Consider the following 18,677-nt stretch of genomic DNA (forward strand, 5'->3'; position numbering starts at 1 on the left):
AATACTTACCAGAGTGCCTGGCATGCAAATAGTCAATAAATATTTTTTAAGGTACAGTATATGGTTCTCCCCGATATGATAATTTAAGGAAGGTGAGAATCACATCTCCTGAATTCTGCATACCCTGACTTACTAGAGAAATATCTTGGGAGTATTTAATGCTAAGTATATGCTTGGGAGATGGGCTGACATTTACAATAATCATTACTAGTAAAAAATACACTGGGCAAGGCAAAATTTTGGTGGACTGGAGAAATTCAAGCTGACTAGCAGGTTTTAGGGTCTTAATTAGGTAACTGAGTTATTCCTAAACAATGAAAACAAAACCACACATATGTATGTATATGTGTACATATATATTTTTGTATATGCACATATTTTTACATTTATATATAAATGTATAAATGCTTTGCTTCTCATAAACTTCTGCATGGAGTTCATAAAACTACACATCAATAATAATAGCTAACACCAAGTTTGTAAGGCACCCATTATCATAATTATATTAGGGAAAGGAAAATTGAGGCTCAGAGAGGTTAAATGGACTTAGCCAAGGTCACATACAGTGAACAATCAGTGGACTGTCCTGCCACAGTCCAATCTTTCTCCCATCTTGCATAGCTATCAAAGATATGAAGCTTCCCAAGATTCTAAACACTCCACAGTAACACTGCTCTAAAGTTAATATGGAGATTGAAAAAGATCTCTAATCAGAATTTCAACAGAAAAAAAAAAATCAAAGAATTTCAACAGGGAACATAGGAGTTCAAACACAATGTTCTAAAAAGATACTGGCTAAGACCTTGTGAAGACAATCATACTTCATCAAAACAGGGCCTCAGGAGCTTATACAATCAATTCCATGTGTGTGGGCTTCCATGTCTTTTCATGGATAACATACGGTGTCAGTCTTCTTGCCAAAGATGATGCCTTCTCAAGGAAGAGTCAGGAACCCACTTAACTGATTGTCTCTAGAAGGCTCAATTTCTAATCTCCCAGGAAGATACAGTCACACAAGTTCCGTCCATGCAACTTGAGGCTCTGTAAGGATGGGAGCTTTGACTTCACAGGAAAGGAACATATGGTACATTAATTTTCAAACAGGAAATGAGAGAAAAACCAAAGAGGGAGTCTCCAATTTTGCAATCTGACTTCAGTACTTTCCCCAAACAAACTGACAGAATAATAAAGTCATCAATAAAAAAGAAATCAAAAGGAAACAGAAGATAGGAAGCAAAGAGGGGCTTAAAATGATCACGCATAATTGATTTAATTTCTCTGGTGGGATAAAAAGCTCAGAATTCAAAACGTAAGCAGAGCCTGGGGTCGTGTTTGACTTAGCATCATGTGACATTGTCACGGGAGACTAGAGAATAGAAGACAGTGAAAAAGAAAAAGCGGACCAGTTCCAAGATGAGGAAGTAGATCAAGCACGTTGCTATAAAGCCTTCATTCTGCTCCATCTGGAGAAACACACTCCAAACTTGAAGTGTCTTGCCCAGTTCAGAGCCCTACTGGGGTTACTTCAAAGCGAGGCAACCTACTGGACTTTTCGTAAGAATAAGAATTGCTGTTCACCAATAGCAACGTGACCCAGCTTTGAATCTTTTCTGATAATACAAAAGTTGTGTGCCCTTGTACAAATCGGTTTAGCCTCTGGGCCTCTGTTTATTCATGTGAAAAATAGAAGAAGGGAGGAGGTCCCCTCCAGTCTGACCCTGCAGAAGCAGTGACACCCTGCTTTTCCATCCCACTGCAGTGTAATAGTACAATCCATCTCTATTAGCAGTGACTGGTGCACGTGGTGGTGCTCATCAAATGCTTATCAATTCACCACAACTATGGAGCACATTGCAAGTGCAAGTTGGATCTATCATGTGTAGACCACAAATGTCCTAATGCTAAAATTGGGTAAATGAGGTGTAAGCTATATTGATTAGTATGATGTAAGCACTCCAATTTGAACAAATAATCAACACATTGAAATTGGCATAAATGTATTTATGATCTATGTACAAAAGACTTAATAAAAAATTAAAAAAAGAACAAATGCTTATCAATTCACTAATTATAAACCAATATGCCAGGCACTGTTCTAAGTATTTTCCAGGTTTCAGCTCCCTAATCCTCCCAATGAGCTGATGTATCAGGTCTTCCTGTGACCACTGCTTACCTTGACTCTGTCACTGAACTGAGCTTCCTGTTTCTCACCTGAAACAGCTTGCAAGATTATCAAAAGCTACTAATTCTTTAACATTGAACAGTTCCAGGAAGTTCTAGGTATTTGACAGGCATTCGCTCATAATGTACACATAGTTCTCAGCAGAGCATTCACAATATTAAAAGCCCCCAAGAAACAGCAGGCTTATTAAAGATGGTAGGGGTTTTCTGAAGCAGGCCTGCTCCACAGTAAAAAATATTCCTCTGTCCTACTTTTCTGATCTATAAAACAAACACTTCAAGAGTGGTGACAATTTCCACTCTTACTCTGTCAAATATTATCACTGGTATTAAATAAATTCTGCATTTGTAGTATTGATAAATGTGCCCTTGGAGCACTGGTTTCCTTATGTTAGCCTACAAATTAGTGCTGTTCTGTGATGAAAATGAGAGAAATAAAAATAACGGATGCCTTTCTTAAAGGAAAATTTATTCCATTTTTAAATCATGTGGATTTTTTTTTTTGGTGCTAAAATTCCTTTGGTTCATAAAACAGTGGTGAGAGTAGTTTTTAATTAAAAATATTAATGAGCAAGGTGTCAACCATTTGTCATTTGCAAAAATATTTTTGCAATTTAATTAGTCAGTGAAATCTGAAGTCTTAGATGCACTAAAATAGACTAAGATGAGCAGAATTTCTAGAAAAAGACAAGAGAGTGGTTCTTTTGTCATCCCCCAACAACTGGCAACACCATACCTTTCTTTATAAGAATGCTTTGGTATGTTCAGATTATTCTTTCAGTAAAAAAATACATAAAGTAGATTTTTTTTTTCCTTTGGAGACAGAGTCTCACTCTGTTGCCCATGCTAGAGTGCTGTGGCATCATGGCAGCTCACAGCAAACTCAGACTCCTGGGTTTGAGCGATCCTCATGCCTCAGCCTCCTGAGTAGTTGGGATTACAGCTGCCCGCCACCACTAGGCCTAGCTAGTTTTTTTTTTTTTTTTTTTTTTTTCTATTTTTAGTAGAGATGAGAATCTCAGTCTTGCTCAGGCTGATCTCGAACTCCTGATCTCAAGCACACCTGCCTTGGCCTCCCAGAGTGCTAGGATTACAGGCATGAGTCACCACATCTGGTGGTGACTTGTCAAACTCCAACTCTCTATATATAACTATATCATGGACAGATAAATATAAAACCATATCTCTCTATCCACTCCTTAATCTAAATAATCCCATCGCCAGTATGGAAAGATGAAGGATAACATTTTTATCCTCTTAAGAACAGTGTCATTTATATTAAAAAATTTGCAAAGTACACAAATATTCACATACAAGCTTTGAGACATAATCCATATGCAATAAATTCAACATATTTGAAATATCAAGTATGGTGACTTTTGACAAAGATACAAAACATTTTCATCACCCTGGAAAGCTCTTTGCTTCTAGTCAATCTCTCTTCCCACTCCAGACAACCCTCGATCTGATCACTATCATTGCAAGATAATCTTGTCTGCTCTAGAATTTCGCATGAGACTCAGTGTGAACTCTTCTGTGTTCAACTTGTTTCACTTGATGTAGTGTGAGGTTCAATCATGTTGCACGTGACAGGGATTGGTTCCTTTTATTGCATAGAGGTTTCACAGGGAATATGGCACAATTTGTTTTCCTCTTGAGTGACATAGGGCTGTTTAGAACTTCTGGCTATTGTAAGTAAAACTTTTCTGAATATTCGTGGACTAGAATTTGAATAACTTATGTTTCCATTTCTCTTGGGTAAATACCTCAGAGCAGAATTGTGGGGTAACTTCATATAAGTTTAACTTTACAAGAAACTTACAGCTTTAAAATACTCACAACTACAATGTACAAAAGATTCACTTGTGCTTCATCCTGTGCAAACACTTGGTATGTTGCTTGGTGTTGGAATCTAAGCCATCCTACTAAGTGCAAAGTGGTATCTCATTGTGGTTCTATTTGCATTTTCCAGATGACTTGCTGTGGCCGAGCGTGTGCTCATATGCTTATTGCCCATTCTCATATTTTCTTTGTGAAGTGTCAGTTCAAATCACTTGCCCATTATTGGGTTATTTGTCTTCTTGAGTTTTAAAAGGTTCTTTATATATTCTGCTTCCTGTTTGTGGTTTATCCATTCCTTCATGGATACTTTAAAGAGCAGAAGGTCTTAATTTTGATGAGGACAAAATTGTCATATTTTTTCTTTTATATTTAGTGCTTCTGGGGGTTTGTCTAAGAAAACTTTGCTTTGTCTAGTCCTAAGATTGTGAAGATTTTCTCTTATATTTTCTTCCAGAAATTTTATGGATTTAGGTTTTACATTTAGGTCTATACTTACTTCAAATTACATTTTGTGTACAGTGTGAAATAGGTGTTAAAGTTCATTTATCCAGTTGTTCCAGTATCATTTAGTGAAAGGCCACCCTTTCTCTCATTGACTTGCTTTAATATCACTTTAAAAATCATTCAGCCATGTATGTGCAAGTGTATTTCTGGAATTTCTATTCTATATTATTGATCTATAAGTCAGGTTTTAGACCAGTATCATATTGTCTTGGTTATATAGCTTTACAGTAAGTCTTGAGATCAAATAAGTTTTTTTTACATTGTTTTCACTACTCTAGCTTCTTTGTATTTCCATATAAATTTTAGAATTAAAGTGTTTATTTCTATAAAATACTCTGCTGGGAGGCCAGGCACAGTGGCTCCTGCCTGTAATCCCAACACATGGGAGGTTGAGGTGGGTGAATTACCTGAGCTCGTGGGTTTGAGACCAGCCTGCGCCAGAGCAAGACTTCATCTCTAAAAATAGCCAGGTGTTGTGGTGGACACCCATAGTCCCAGCTACTCGGGAAGCTCAGGCAAGAGAATCATTTGAGCCTAAGAGTTTGAAGCTGCTGTGAGCTATGATGCCATGGCAACATGGCACTCTACAAAGGGCGACAAAGTGAGATTCTGTTTAAAGAAAAAAAAAAAAAAGAAAAGATAACAAAATAGCATAAAATATTCTGTGAGGGGTTTGATTTACACTGCAGTCAATCTCTATCATCACTGGAAGAATGGACATTATTTTTATCTGAGTCTTCTAATTCCACAAATGTGGTATTATCACACCATTCATTTCTCTTAGTAATGTTTTACAATTTTCTGTGTAGAGTCTTGTATATATTTTATTTATTTTTTACATATTAATCTTGTATTGTATGTGCTTACTAAGTTAAATTATTAGTTCTTGTAGGATCTTCTTTGTACAGGTGATCCAAAAAATTCAAAATCAAAATCCAAAACATTCAAAATCAAAAATGCTCCAAATTCTAAAACTTTTTGAGCACCAAGATGACATTCAAAGTGCTCAATGGAGCATTTCAGATTTTTGGATTAGGGAAACTCAACTCATATGTCTTCTACAAATATTCCAAAATCCAAAATAAATAAATAAATACATAAATACACCCATCCATCCATCCATCCAAATTTGGAAATACTTCTAGTCCCAAGAATTTTGGAGAAATGATACATAATCTATAAATCTCATAGGGTTTTCTAGATAAACAACCATGTCATCTATAAGTTTTTAGTAAAAGGTTTACTGTAAGTAAAACAATTTTACTTTTGCTTGTTCTTTAATTCTTTTTCTTGCTTTGTTTCACTGGCTTTAGTATAACATCAAATAGCTGAGAGTGTATTATGTCTTTGCCTTGGTTGTATAGAGTAGAGAAAAAATATTCAGTCTTTCACCACTAAGGATACTGCTAACTTCAGGTTCATCATAGATGCTCTGTCTTAGAAAGGTTTCTTTGATTTTTACTTATTTTAGAGGCTTTCTCTTATGGGGAGATGGTGAGTTTTGTCAAATGCTTTGTCAGCATTTACTGAGAACATATATTAGATAAATATTCTATAAAGTGTTATATGGATGTCAAGTAAATTGATAATGCCATTCAGGTCATCATATCTTCACATCATCTTTGTCTATGAGCTCCAAAGCAGGATATTGAAGTTTACAACTGCAGTGGCGGATTCATCTGTTTCCACCTTGAATTTTATAAGTGTTTGCTTCATGTGCTTTGATGCTTTGTCATTTAGTGTGCAAATGTTTCTAAGTATTATGTCTTCTTGGACAATTTACTTCCATCGTTCTGTAATGTTCCTTTACCCTTTTCATTCTTTGTTCTAAAGTCTGCTTTGTTTCAACTTAGTATAATTACTATAGCTTTGACTTTGTTAGCATGGTATATGCTTCAACATTTTAACTGGAGTATTGATATTTAAAGTATGTTTCCTATAGACAGAATATAGTTAGGCTTCCCTCTCCTATTCTGACAGTGTCTTTTAACTAGTGTATTAAGATCATTTACATTTAAGGTAATTATTGATATAGTTGGATTAAAACCTACCACTTTTGTAACTTTTTCTATTCGTTTTCTTTTCTCTCCTTTTTGTGATTTTAATTGAGCATCTGATGCAATTCCATTTTATTTTCTCATCACAATTTATTTATAAAAAGCTTTATGGTGGTTGCCCTAGAGTTAATATACATTTTAAAATAAGCTAAGTCTACCTTCAAATAACATTATTTTTCACATGTAATATCCGTAGTTTATAAGAGCATTCTAAATGCCTCTCTTCTATCCTTTATGTCATTGCTGTTAATCACTTTATTAAATTTACCTATAGACTATAAAATCCAGTACACTGTTGTTACTATTGCTTTAAACAGTTATCTTTTAGATCAATTAACAAAAATAAATTCATTTTATCTTCACTAATTCCTTTTCTGATATTCTTTTTCCCATCATGGTCTAAGCTTTTGACCTATGTAATTTTTCTTCTGCCGGGAGAATTTCCTTTAACATTTCTTACAGGATAGCTGGCTGGCACTGAATTGGTCAGTTTTTATTTGTCTGAGCAAGTTTTTACTTCTCTTTTGCTTTTGAAGATAATTGTTCTGGATATGGAATTAGCAACTCTTTTCTTTCAACTCTTTTCACTCACTTCTTGCCTGAGAGATTTTTTTATGAGAAGTCTCCTGAAATTCGTATCCTTTTCCCTTTATAGGTAAGGGGTGGTATATGTGTGTGTTTGCTTGTTTTTAAAATCTGAGTTCTTTCAAGATTTTATCTTTTGTGTATGAGGGGGGTGCATAGTTTAAACACAATATGCCTCTGTGTGGTTTTTTTAGTATTTATCCAGCTTGATGTTCTCTGAATTTCTTGGCTCTGTGGCTTGATGTCATTACTTTTGTAAAGTTCTCAGCCATTATAACTTGAATTATTTCCTCTGTATCCTCTTCTCCTTCTAGCATGCCAAGAATGCATGTTACATCTTTTAATATTTACTCCACAGTTCTTGGATGGTCTGCTTTGTCATTTTCATTCATTTTCTTCTGCCTTTCAGTTTGGGTAGTTTCTTTTGATCTGTATTCAACTTCAGGGATTCTTTCCATGTTTGTATTGAATTTTCTGATGATCCCATTGAGACATTCTTTATCTCTGGTAAAGTGTTTTTTTTTTTTTTATTTATTTCTGGGATTTCCTTTTGATCCTTTATTAGAGTTTTAATTTCTCTGCCTATAGTACTCATCTGATATTATATTCTCAATATAGCTGAAAAAAGGAACATCCACTAAGACAAAGATGGAACCTGGGAGAAGAAATTTTGAGATATCAAATCAACAAACAGTCAACTAGAATGAAGAAGAGAAAAAAAATAGGGTCAGCGCCTGTAGCTCCAAGAGTAGGGTGCCGGTCACATACACCAAAGCTGGTAGGTTCGAGCCCAGCCCAGGCCTGCTAACCAACAATGACAACTGCAGCCAAAAGGTAGCCAGGTGTTGTGGCGGGCGCCTATAGTCCTAGCTACTTGGGAGGCTAAGGTAAGAGAATTGTTTAAGCCCAAGAGTTTGAGGTTGCTGTGAGCTATGATGCCACAGCACCCTACTGAGGGTGATACAGTGAGACTGTCACTCAAAAAAGAAAACAAATAGAATGAAGGAGAAAACAGAAGGGACACAGCATCACAGTGTCACTGAGGTCTGTCAGCAAGGATGTGTAATTGGGTGGTTGGAATCATCCAGGGCTTTCTTCAGTGCAGGTTTCTAACAGGATATGTTCAGTTAAATTTCAGCATAAACTTTCTAATAAGTAAACTTTTCAGGTATTAACTTCATGTGGCAAGTCTTACCATAGGGCCTTATCCTGGGAGCTATACAATGGGACACCTAACTCAGGTGAAGAGAACTAAGGAGGGCTTTCTGTAGGAGGAAAATTAGAATTATCCAGGTGAATGATGGTAGAGTGAGTATGGGCATTTGAGAACCTCTTCAAAGTAGTTCAGCAGGACTGCAGCTTAGAATAGGAAAGAGTAAGCAAGACCAAAAACTATAACCACCATCATAATCCAAAGTCTTGAACATGCTGCTTTTTAAAATCATGAAATCCTCATCCATGGAGGCGTTCAGCAAAGGTTGGTTGGCCCCCAGCAGGAGTTCTGGGAAGGAAGCAGAGGGATCTGGTTGGATTGTTAGACACAATGCCTGCCCTACTCTTCCTTCCCTTGCAGGGAGTCTTCCCAGCTCATACACATGTCCCCACTCCTGCCTCCATGTATTGCTCACTCAGCCCAGTCCCATATTCTGTGCTCTATGACCCATATGCCTAGAGTACCTGGTTTTCTGCCAACCACTAAAAGTGTCTAGTTGTAGTAACTTAGATGCTTAATTCTGAGAGTAAATTTCTCAGCAAATCAATTTGTCTGAAGATCTAAATGACATTCTTCAAAAACCTTTCTTAGGAACAAAGCTGAAGTCCATTTACCTAACTCCTGTGTTTGTTTCTTATTGAAAGGGTTACTTTTTTACTGACCCTATAAATCCTTGGATGATATCTAAAGTCCTTTCTGACAATCAGAAGTCTATGACCCCGAATCATTAAGAAAAACAAGTTAAGAATCCTTCATTTAAGAATGCCGAGGAATATTGTTTTAAAAGGCAATGAGTTAGAAAGTCAGTAAGCTTTCCATAAAAAGTGGTCAAAAAAGAATAAATGCTATTATTCGAAAGTTAACAAGAAGAAAAGGATGTCCTAATGACATCAGGAACTTTATGACGTAGACATAAACTTATGTTCAAGGTTCAATAAAAAGTAGAGAGCAGTTCACACAAATGAAAAATGTAACAAAATACAAAGATATAGAAAGGTAGAACACAATATTCAGAGGGGAAAGCAATAAAGACGGGAAAATGTGCAGATGATGAGGCACTGGGTAGTTTAATCTGCCTACATTTTATGCTGTTCTACTGGATTCTTCTAAGTCGTATTCTCATAGGTAAATCACATCAAGTAATTATTCCACTTCTTTTGACACTTGTTAACTACAGACCCATTGGACTCTGCAGGGAACTCTAGCCATAATAAAAGATTCAGAAGACAATAGCAGAGGCATAAAGGGGTGGAACGACTCAGAGGAATCTGCACTGAAGAGAACAAGTTAGCAAATGCACAAAGAGACTCAGAGGAATCTGCACTGAAGAGAACAAGTTAGCAAATGCACAAAACACATTGCAAAGGTCTGAAAAATTTCAGGGTGCTACATCTCAGTGGGATATTTTTAAAAAGGAAAAAGAAGCATAAATGGATGATAGCTGAGGCACAGAAAAGGACCAGTGATATCATACATTTTGTAGGAAACCATTTAGATATATGACAAATCAATATGGCCCATTTGGAGGGGATACTCATATGGTAACAATTCCTGCAGACATCCAAAGGATACTAACGGTTGTTCCAGAAAGTAGATCCAAGAAAACCCTTTATATACTCAAAGTAGCTTTAATTCTGATGAGCTCTGAGTGCTTCACCCATGAAAATAAGTCTTTAAGGTTGGCGAGGGAAGAAGCCCTTTACCGATGAAGGATTTGAAGCTGAATGAGGTGAGGCAACTTTAGGAACTACCACAGGGAGAATCCCAGGCAGAGCCAGGGGCTGGAATCTTCTCAAACTTGAAAAAATTCTTAACTGTGCATAAAAGAGAATCCAGAAGTAGCCTGTGAACTTAGGCCAGTCTGGTAAGTTCTCTTCATTAGCATTCCCAGCCAGGCCTCAGAAAGCTAGGGAAAGAATCTTGCAAGCAAAGCAAATAAACGTGTTTATTTCCTTCAAGTCTAAACTGATGATGTAAATCTATATATTCTAGTGTCTCTCTGACATTCTAAGCATCTTCTTCCCTTTTTTAAAATGCTTCTGGGCGGCGCCTGTGGCTCAAGGAGTAGGGCGCCGGTCCCATATGCCGGAGGTGGCGGGTTCAAACCCAGCCCCAGCCAAAAACCACAAAAAAAAAAAAAAATAATAATAATAAAATAAAATGCTTCTGTAGGGTGCTAACACCAGTACAGTGGTGCTCCCCTTATCTGTGGTTTCACCTTCTGAGGTTTCAGTTGCCTGTCATCAACTGTGGTCCAAAAATAGGTGAGGACAGTAGAAGAAATTTTGAGAGAGAAAAAACACATTCACCTAGCTCTTATTAAAGTATGTTGATATAATTAGCTCTATTTTATTATTAATTATTGGTGTTAATCTTTTACTGTGCTTAACTTACACATTAAACTGTATCATAAGTATGAATGTCTGTACAGGAAAAAATAGTGCATATAGAGTTGGGTATCCTCTGGGAATCTTAGAAAGTATCCCATTCTGATAAGGAGGGAACTACTATAGCTTCTCTTGGTGAATAAACACACCTGCCACAAAATAGCAGGTGTCTTTTGGACATGATGCAATTATCACTAATTCTAAAAGGATATTTGCAAAAGATTTTGAGCACTGGTAGGTTAAAATATACCTACAATTTTCTTAGACTTTGGAGCAACTGGGGAGAAAATTTGTTTAGAATTTAATGTCCTTCAAACAAACACATAAGAAAATATTAATATAGCAGAACTGTTTGTAAAAACATAAATATGGAAAATTCAGACAATTACCCAGGTTAAGAAGTTATTTTCTTTTTTTTTTTTAATTCCAGATTAATAGGTGGGTACAAATGTTTACGTTACATTGTTTTCATTTCTAAAGTAAAGTTCAAGTTGAGCCCTAAAAGATAATTTTCATGTCCTAGTTTCTCAGGAGACTGAGGCAGGAGGATTGCTTAAGCCAAGGAATTGAAGGCCGCAATGAGCTATTATTGCATCACGTCCCAGCCTGGGGAACAGACTGAGACCCTGTCTCTAATTGATAAATGAAAATTAAAATAATGGGTAATTTTCAAAAAAATCAAAATCATGACTTTTATGCTAATACAAAAAATGATTTTATCTTTAAGATTTTTAACTTACTAGTGACAAAACTAGCAAGATATTGCTAGCTCAAAGGAGAATCTGAACAGCAGACATAATTAGAGCTCAGGAAGACAATGCACTAAGAGGAAAAACTCGCCTTTCCCTCCTGGCCAGAGAAGGAAACTGAATCTTGGTGGGTGGGACAGAATTTGCATGTCCATAGACAAGAATTAACAGTATTACTATTAGTCATCTACAACTCAGAGTTATAAAATAGCTCCCTAGAATTAGACTTAGATAGTCCAAATGTGCTATAGAGTATGGTTTTCTACAGAATCACAAATTTTTCCCTACATGGGCCACTGACTATACTGTTTGCTGCTGTAGTGTCCAAACCTGGGACATGGTAGATGGTCCATAAATATTTGCTGAATAGATGAATGAATGTCTACTATATGCCAGGCATTAAGCTGGGTCCTGAACATGGATCATCCCATTTAATCTTTCCAACAACCCTTTAAGATAAATATTATTCTCATTTTACTGAGAAGAAACTAATTTGCAGCTCAGCGCCAATAGCTCAGTGGTTAGGGTGCCAGCCACATACACAGGAGCTGGCAGGTCCAAACCCAGCTGGGGCCTGCCAAAAAACAACAACTACAACAAAAAAATAGCTGGGCATTGTGGTGGGCGCCTGTAGTCCCAGCTACTTGGGAGGCTGACGCAAGAGAATTGCTTAAGTCCAAGAGTTTGAGGTTGCTGTGAGCTGTGATGCCACTGCACTCTACTGAGGACAACATAGGGAGACTGTCTCAAAAAAAAAAAAAAACTAACTTGTGTGACACTATGTTGCTATTACAAGTCAAAGGTTGAGGTGAAGGACAGCGGTGAGGATTTGACTGAGACCTAGGATCTGAAAACCTATCTCTTTTCTTCTTGCCATTTAATATATTTAATATGTTTCCTTTTTACTTAAATCAGTGGATCATCTGTCTCTCAATCAAGGGCCTATTCATATACAATACTGATACAACATACTACATTAATGAACATGATACTGGAAATCCCTTAAGAAAAAATAAAATAGCAGCAGTCCAGAGAATCTAAACAAAAATAAGACACGTGAACTTTTCTTTTGCAGTCTTGGAGATTATTAGCACAGGATATTTGCCATCCCAGACTGTTTTCTTTAGGTTCTCCCTTCCCAGTTTTCAGAATAATAAAGCTTGAGTTCAACATTGTGCATGTGTATTGTTTTTGTCATCACAGAAATTAGAGTAGCACTTAGGAAAATGGCAGGAGTTCCCATTCATCTTAGGCTTACTGTGACTGCAAATGGCCTTCACAGCAACACAGTGAGGTAGGCCCTATTTCCTAACAGGTGAGGAAAGCTGAGGTTCACCTACCAAGCTTTCCAAAATCACACAGCTGTTTCGCAGCTCCGGGCTCCTGGTACTTCAAATCACTCCTCTACCCTCTCCTAACTCACTCTGGGCCTGCTCAGCCTGTGAAGGTTTGCTCTGCCATCAGATCTTGATTTTTTTTTTTTTTTTTTTTTTACAAACCTCTTTGGCTAATTTATCACAGCTCTCAAGGACACTAGGATGCTCATAGCTTCCAACATCATAAGTAAGTCCTGAAAGCTGTTTTCTGGCCACTTGGCACGTGTGATCATTTCAGTGGTTTACAATCACCCTTACAGACCCGGCGCCAGAGGACAGGGGAAGGCAGTGGCCTTCTGAGGCTTCAGACAGGTGAACGTCAAAAAGATGTGGATCAAATGTTAATCTGAAATTATTCTCTCTGCTAAGTCCCCAAATAATTCCCTGATTTCTTTTATTGCCAGAAAACTGCCCTGAGAATGCAATGACAATATGTTTTTTGACACATCCAGGTAAGTCTTAACATAAATACCAACACAAGACTGGAGTACAGGGGCTGTCGGTAAGCTGTTTTTGTAAGGGTTTCCTATATCATTTCATTTAATCTTCACAATACCTCTTGGAGACAGGTATTATTATTATCTTTATTTTGGAGAGGAGGAAATGAGGTTAAATAATTGGCTAACATTGAACATCATGCCCCAAATCCCAATAAGGCTGTGACAGAGGTAGTTCATGGAGACCAGGCATGCCACCAAAAGCATATGACACATGTTTGAAACACATATCTCTTTCCCACGTCCCTGCCCTTGTGTCACTTAGAAAACCTTGGGATGTAGTACCACTTACTCCGTAAGCATCGAAGCATGGATCTTTATTTCCGAGGAGTGTAATGCTCATCCTCTTCAAATCGTTATAAATGCTTATCCTTCCCTCAAGAGTACCTCATAATTCTCACTCCTAATAAAAGGTAACACCGCTTTCATATAAGATCATGAAAAAGGCTTCACCATTACTATAACATGGACATTAAGAAGCATTAAGTGGCCATTATCTGAGGAAGGCTACCATAATCAAGGAAACGGTTACTAACTGATTGATTACTATTATAGGGGGAATAACTGACCCTACATGGGCTTTTCTTCTACTCATGAGGGAGGGACTGAAAAAAAAATCAAATCTAGGCACTTGGAATCTCAGCTAAGTGCCCACACTACCTTTAGAATTTTAGGAATTTCATCCAAAAGAGCCATTAGCTCTATTGGGCGGGGTTGGGGAAGCACAAAGCAGACCATTTTTTATACTTTAAGTAGCAGGATTTTATTCTCCTCTGTCAATTCTGCTTCAGCTACAATTAAGTATGTTCCTGATAAATGTAGACATTACATCTTGGTGAGCAGGAATTGATGATCATATAGCTTGGCATTTTTTAAAACATTTAGTGCTAGAACCCTTGTTAAAACCAAGCCAAATTTTCTGTATGATTTGACTATATAGAGAAGACATATAAGGAGCAAGGCACACCTGTGTCTCTTTGGCAGCCAAAGGCTCTACAGAACCTCCTGTGAAAACCACCAAGTCATGCTTTAGGGAGGTTGAGTAGATACGACCCAGGTCTCATAGCTTCCGGGTGAGAACTAAACTGCAGAAAGAAATAGTTGCTGTTTAACTACTAACGAGGGAGGTTAGGGATTCTCAAGATAGAAGTAGAGGTTTAGAAAGAGACTCGGCTTCTGGAGTGTTGAGCTCTTTTTTTGCAAGGCATTTTCCCACCAATGTCAGTATCCCTCAGAAAAAAGGAAGGATGTGGCCCAGAATGAGGACTTCTCAACACTGTTCCCGCCTGAAGCCACATTAAGTATCCATGTGGGCTGTGTCGTCACTCCTCTTTTTATGGCACTCTTTGGAGTATCTCCTGCATACAGTCATCTTAGGGGGGAAGGGCAGGCCAGCTCTGCACAGGTCCTGCTTACTCTGATGGGCTGCCATGAAGGGCATATTTGCTCCATCTTGCCTACTCCATTTCCCCTGACTGAGAGACGTGATCTGAAAACCCTTCATGTTCAATATACTGTCCTAGTCCCGCTTCCAAGTACTTCCTGACCTCCATCTGTAGTACTCAGATACCCTTGATCTCAATGGAGTCTTAATTTGCACCTTGCAAGTTTTCATCTCAGGGGCATTGACTTGGTATCCTTACATTTCGCCTTAGGAACTTGCACCGTCTCTGGGTGCAGACACAAGCGGGTGGTCACTGGGAACTGAATGGGACCCAACCACCATGCTGTGCCAGTCAAAGTGACTTTCTACCATAACCTTTTCACATCATCGGATATATGTGTGTAGCTTACCAAGCTAAAAAAATAAAAAAAAAAAGCACATTTTCCCTTTTAGAAACCTTCCCTACTTAAAGGATCTACATACTGATCCTGTAATCATACATTTGAATAACACCCTTCTTTTCTCTAAGATTGGTGTAATCTTACTTTCTTTAGAGTCCCTCAACCCTTCATCTCGCTTCCCACACACTTTTACACTAGACACCGAAAATCCACAGTTTTCTACAATAACCACATGTGCTTGTTGAGTAGCATGGCTCACATGGATCTGGAATCTATCACCTCTTTTAAAGTAAAGTCCTGCCAGAAAATTTCAGTGCCTTTTCATTGCAAGGGTGTGGGAAAGGCCATTGTGACAGGGAGTTGGGGTGGGAGGGAAATATCTTGATACTGCATACTTTACCAGTTATGTCATGCTGCTTGAAGGACTCGCTGTAGATCTGATACTGATTTGGACAATGTTTCTTCAACCACTTGCAGACATCCTGCTGGGTCCATAGAGCCACTGGTTTAGACAGCTTCACCACAGCTGACTGTAAATAAAGAAGGAACAGAAGATCTGTGCTTGCTGGCCTCATGTGTAGGAGGGTGCTACTGTCATTATAAGTCTTAGAGTGTGGTAAAGGCTAAGGATATTTAGGCTGGATTCCCTAAATATCTGGCTCTTGTCTTCCTCTTCACCCATGCAGACCTGCTCAATACTGCTCAAAACCACAAAGAAAAGGTCTAATAGGAGACGCCATGAAAATGATCTCAACTTAATCATCTCCACTGGGAAAAATCCCCAGAAATCCTTAAGAAGCTGAGTTTTCTACTGAATAACAAGAAGACAAAGGGGTTGCTAAGCAATTAATTAAATTTTTAGTGGGGAATAACAACCCCCAAGTGCCTTTCTTTGTACTCTGAGAAGTTGTCTGTCTCCCATTGTCCCTGACATCCCCAGGGCCTAATGTAACATTGGCTCCAGCAGGTGCTAATAATTATTTTAGAAATGAGTGTTATAGAACTTAGATTCCTACATAATAAGAAGTACAAGTCCTCCTGGGGCTCTGGACTTCGTGTGGTCCTATAAAGCCTAGGAACATTAAGTTATATCATAGTGGGGAAGCAAAGTCAATTCCACCAGCATGCGGGGAATGGCAATAAAATAATGTGGGTAGTTAGGCTTTATATATGTAGAAGACAACTAGTCAAAGCCTTTTATTGTTCATTGGCTATTTCAGGGAAGTATTTATGAGGGGAAAAAACTCCAAACAACAAGTGCAAAAACCCTACCTTTTGATCGAGAGATTACACATAACATTTATTAGTTAATAACTACCAGCTGTGTGACAGACACTGGTCACCTTCATGAATCCCAGAAACTTGGTTTAGGCTAGATTAAAGCTTCACTATTAACATTTTTTATCACCCTGGATCAGTGTTTGCCAAAGAAGCAGGGCTATAACAAGTGTCTAGCTCCTTAAGGGGTCTTGGGTGATACAAAGACCTGACCTGAAAGATCACTGCCCTTCTCAGTAAGCGTCATTTTTTTCACTTCTCTATCCATATTTCAGATTAAGACCGGGGAAAGCCTGAATTTGGTAGGAGTGTAATTTTGCTAACATGTTCTAACATCGCTAACATGTTCTCTTGACAGAGAGGGCTCACTTGAGTCTTAGACACTTCAGCAGAAAACAGTGTATTAATAACTAATAACTGGTCTGTGTTACTTTTATTATATTTAAGGCTACCTTTAAGTTATGCAAACATAAATTTTATTTTTTATAGTAATATATTCTAGTTTGCTTTTAAAACAAATTTCAGTTTTTCTTTTTTTTTTTTTTTTCTGAAAAAAATATCCCAACCACTTAGTAGGCCAATTTAAAGAAAAAAAATTAAGGAAACAATGGTACAGATAATGAGATAATAGTACAAATAGTGGACATAATACGAAAGTGATTCAAGTTTGGAAAGCATATGCTCAGGCATGATTTTTTACTAGTATATTTCCACTCTTGAATCCCCGGGCCATCAATTATAAAATAACCACAAATAACATTTATTATGACTTATACTATATATATATTCATACATGCATACATACATACATACATTCATTCACATCTGCTTTTCATTCCATGGGCCTAAGATTTCTTCCACAGATATTTAGGGCTGATATTCCCTACCCTTGAATTTGGACAGGGTATGTGACCATCCTGAGTAACGGAGTATGTGAAATGATGCTATGCAACCTCTGAGGCTAAGTCATAAAAAAGACACAGCTCTCGCCTGGCTCCTGCTCTTTGATGCTCAACTTTGGAATTTAGCCAGGTCATCATGTGAAGAAGCCCAGGTCACATGATGAGACCGTGGAGACCATCGAGGGCTTTTAGCTAACCCCCCCAGCTAAAGTCTCAGCTGACAGTCACTCCTAAGCACCAGACAAATGAGTAAACAAGCTTCAGACAATTTCCATCACCAGCCTTCAAACCTTCCCCCTGAAGCCTCCAGACACCACGATAAACAGACAAGCAATCCCTGCTTGTGTCCTGAGTTCCTGATCCACATAATCTGTGAGCATCATCCTTGTATTACACCACTAAGTTTTGGGGCAGTTTGTTCTACAACCCTAGTAACCAGTGCGCTTGGTGAGAATGAGAGCTGTCACACTGTGCTCCTCTAGCATATGTTGTTTTCAACAGATGCTCTGTACAACCACCATGAATACATGAAGGAAGGAAGGAATGATGGGAAACAATTTTCTCTTTTTCTTGTTTTTTTTTTTTTTTTTTTTTTTTTTTTTGTAGAGACAGTCTCACTTTACCGCCCTCGGTAGAGTGCCATGACATCACAGGACTCACACAGCAACCTCCAACTCCTGGGCTTATGTGATTCTCTTGTCTCAGCCTCCTGAGCAGCTGGGACTACAGGTGCCCGCCACAACGCCCGGCTATTTTTTTGTTGCAGTTTGGCTGGGGCTGGGTTTGAACCCGCCACCCTAGGTATATGGGGCTGGCACCCTACTCACTGAGCCACAGGTGCCGCCCCACAATTTTCTCTGAGTTAGCACTCATGCACACACTTTACTATTTGATCAGCAGTGATTTTCCAGCTCAGCCCTTGCTATGTTACCCCATTGTGTATTGGGCTTACGTGGGTCCTGACCAATAGCTGCTTCCACCTGCCACCCTTCCTCCCAGAGTCCCGGGCTGCCAACCATTTTCCCTCTAACCTCTGTGTGAAACCATATTGATTTTTTCCTAATTTTGACAAGAGAGGAGGACCTCGGCATAGAGAGTATAATTTTTTTTCTGCTAGTGGTCATGTTTAGTTTTTTTTTTTTTCTTTTTGAGACAAAGTCTCACTATGTCACCCTTGGTAGAGTGCCATGGCGTTACAGCTCACAGCAACCTCAAACTCTTGGGCTTACGCAATTCTCTTGCCTCAGCCCCCCAAGTACCTGGGACTACAGGCACCTGCCACAACGCCCCACTATTTTGTTGTTGCAGTTGTCATTGTTTA

At 38.2% G+C, this 18,677-nt stretch overlaps 1 protein-coding gene across 5 annotated transcripts in view; it reads right to left on the minus strand.

Moving 5' to 3' along the window:
• Positions 1-18,677, minus strand: part of SAMD12 (sterile alpha motif domain containing 12) — a 435,459-nt gene that overhangs the window by 235,358 nt on the left and 181,424 nt on the right. For all 5 annotated transcript variants that reach the window (XM_053559292.1, XM_053559294.1, XM_053559293.1 and 2 more), the window contains exon 3: positions 15,577-15,706. In XM_053559292.1, coding sequence (XP_053415267.1) covers positions 15,577-15,706 — 130 coding nt within the window. The remainder of the gene's footprint in view (positions 1-15,576; positions 15,707-18,677) is intronic.

Source organism: Nycticebus coucang, chromosome 13 (genome assembly GCF_027406575.1).
Source record: "Nycticebus coucang isolate mNycCou1 chromosome 13, mNycCou1.pri, whole genome shotgun sequence".
Classification (NCBI taxonomy): Eukaryota; Metazoa; Chordata; class Mammalia; order Primates; family Lorisidae; genus Nycticebus; species Nycticebus coucang.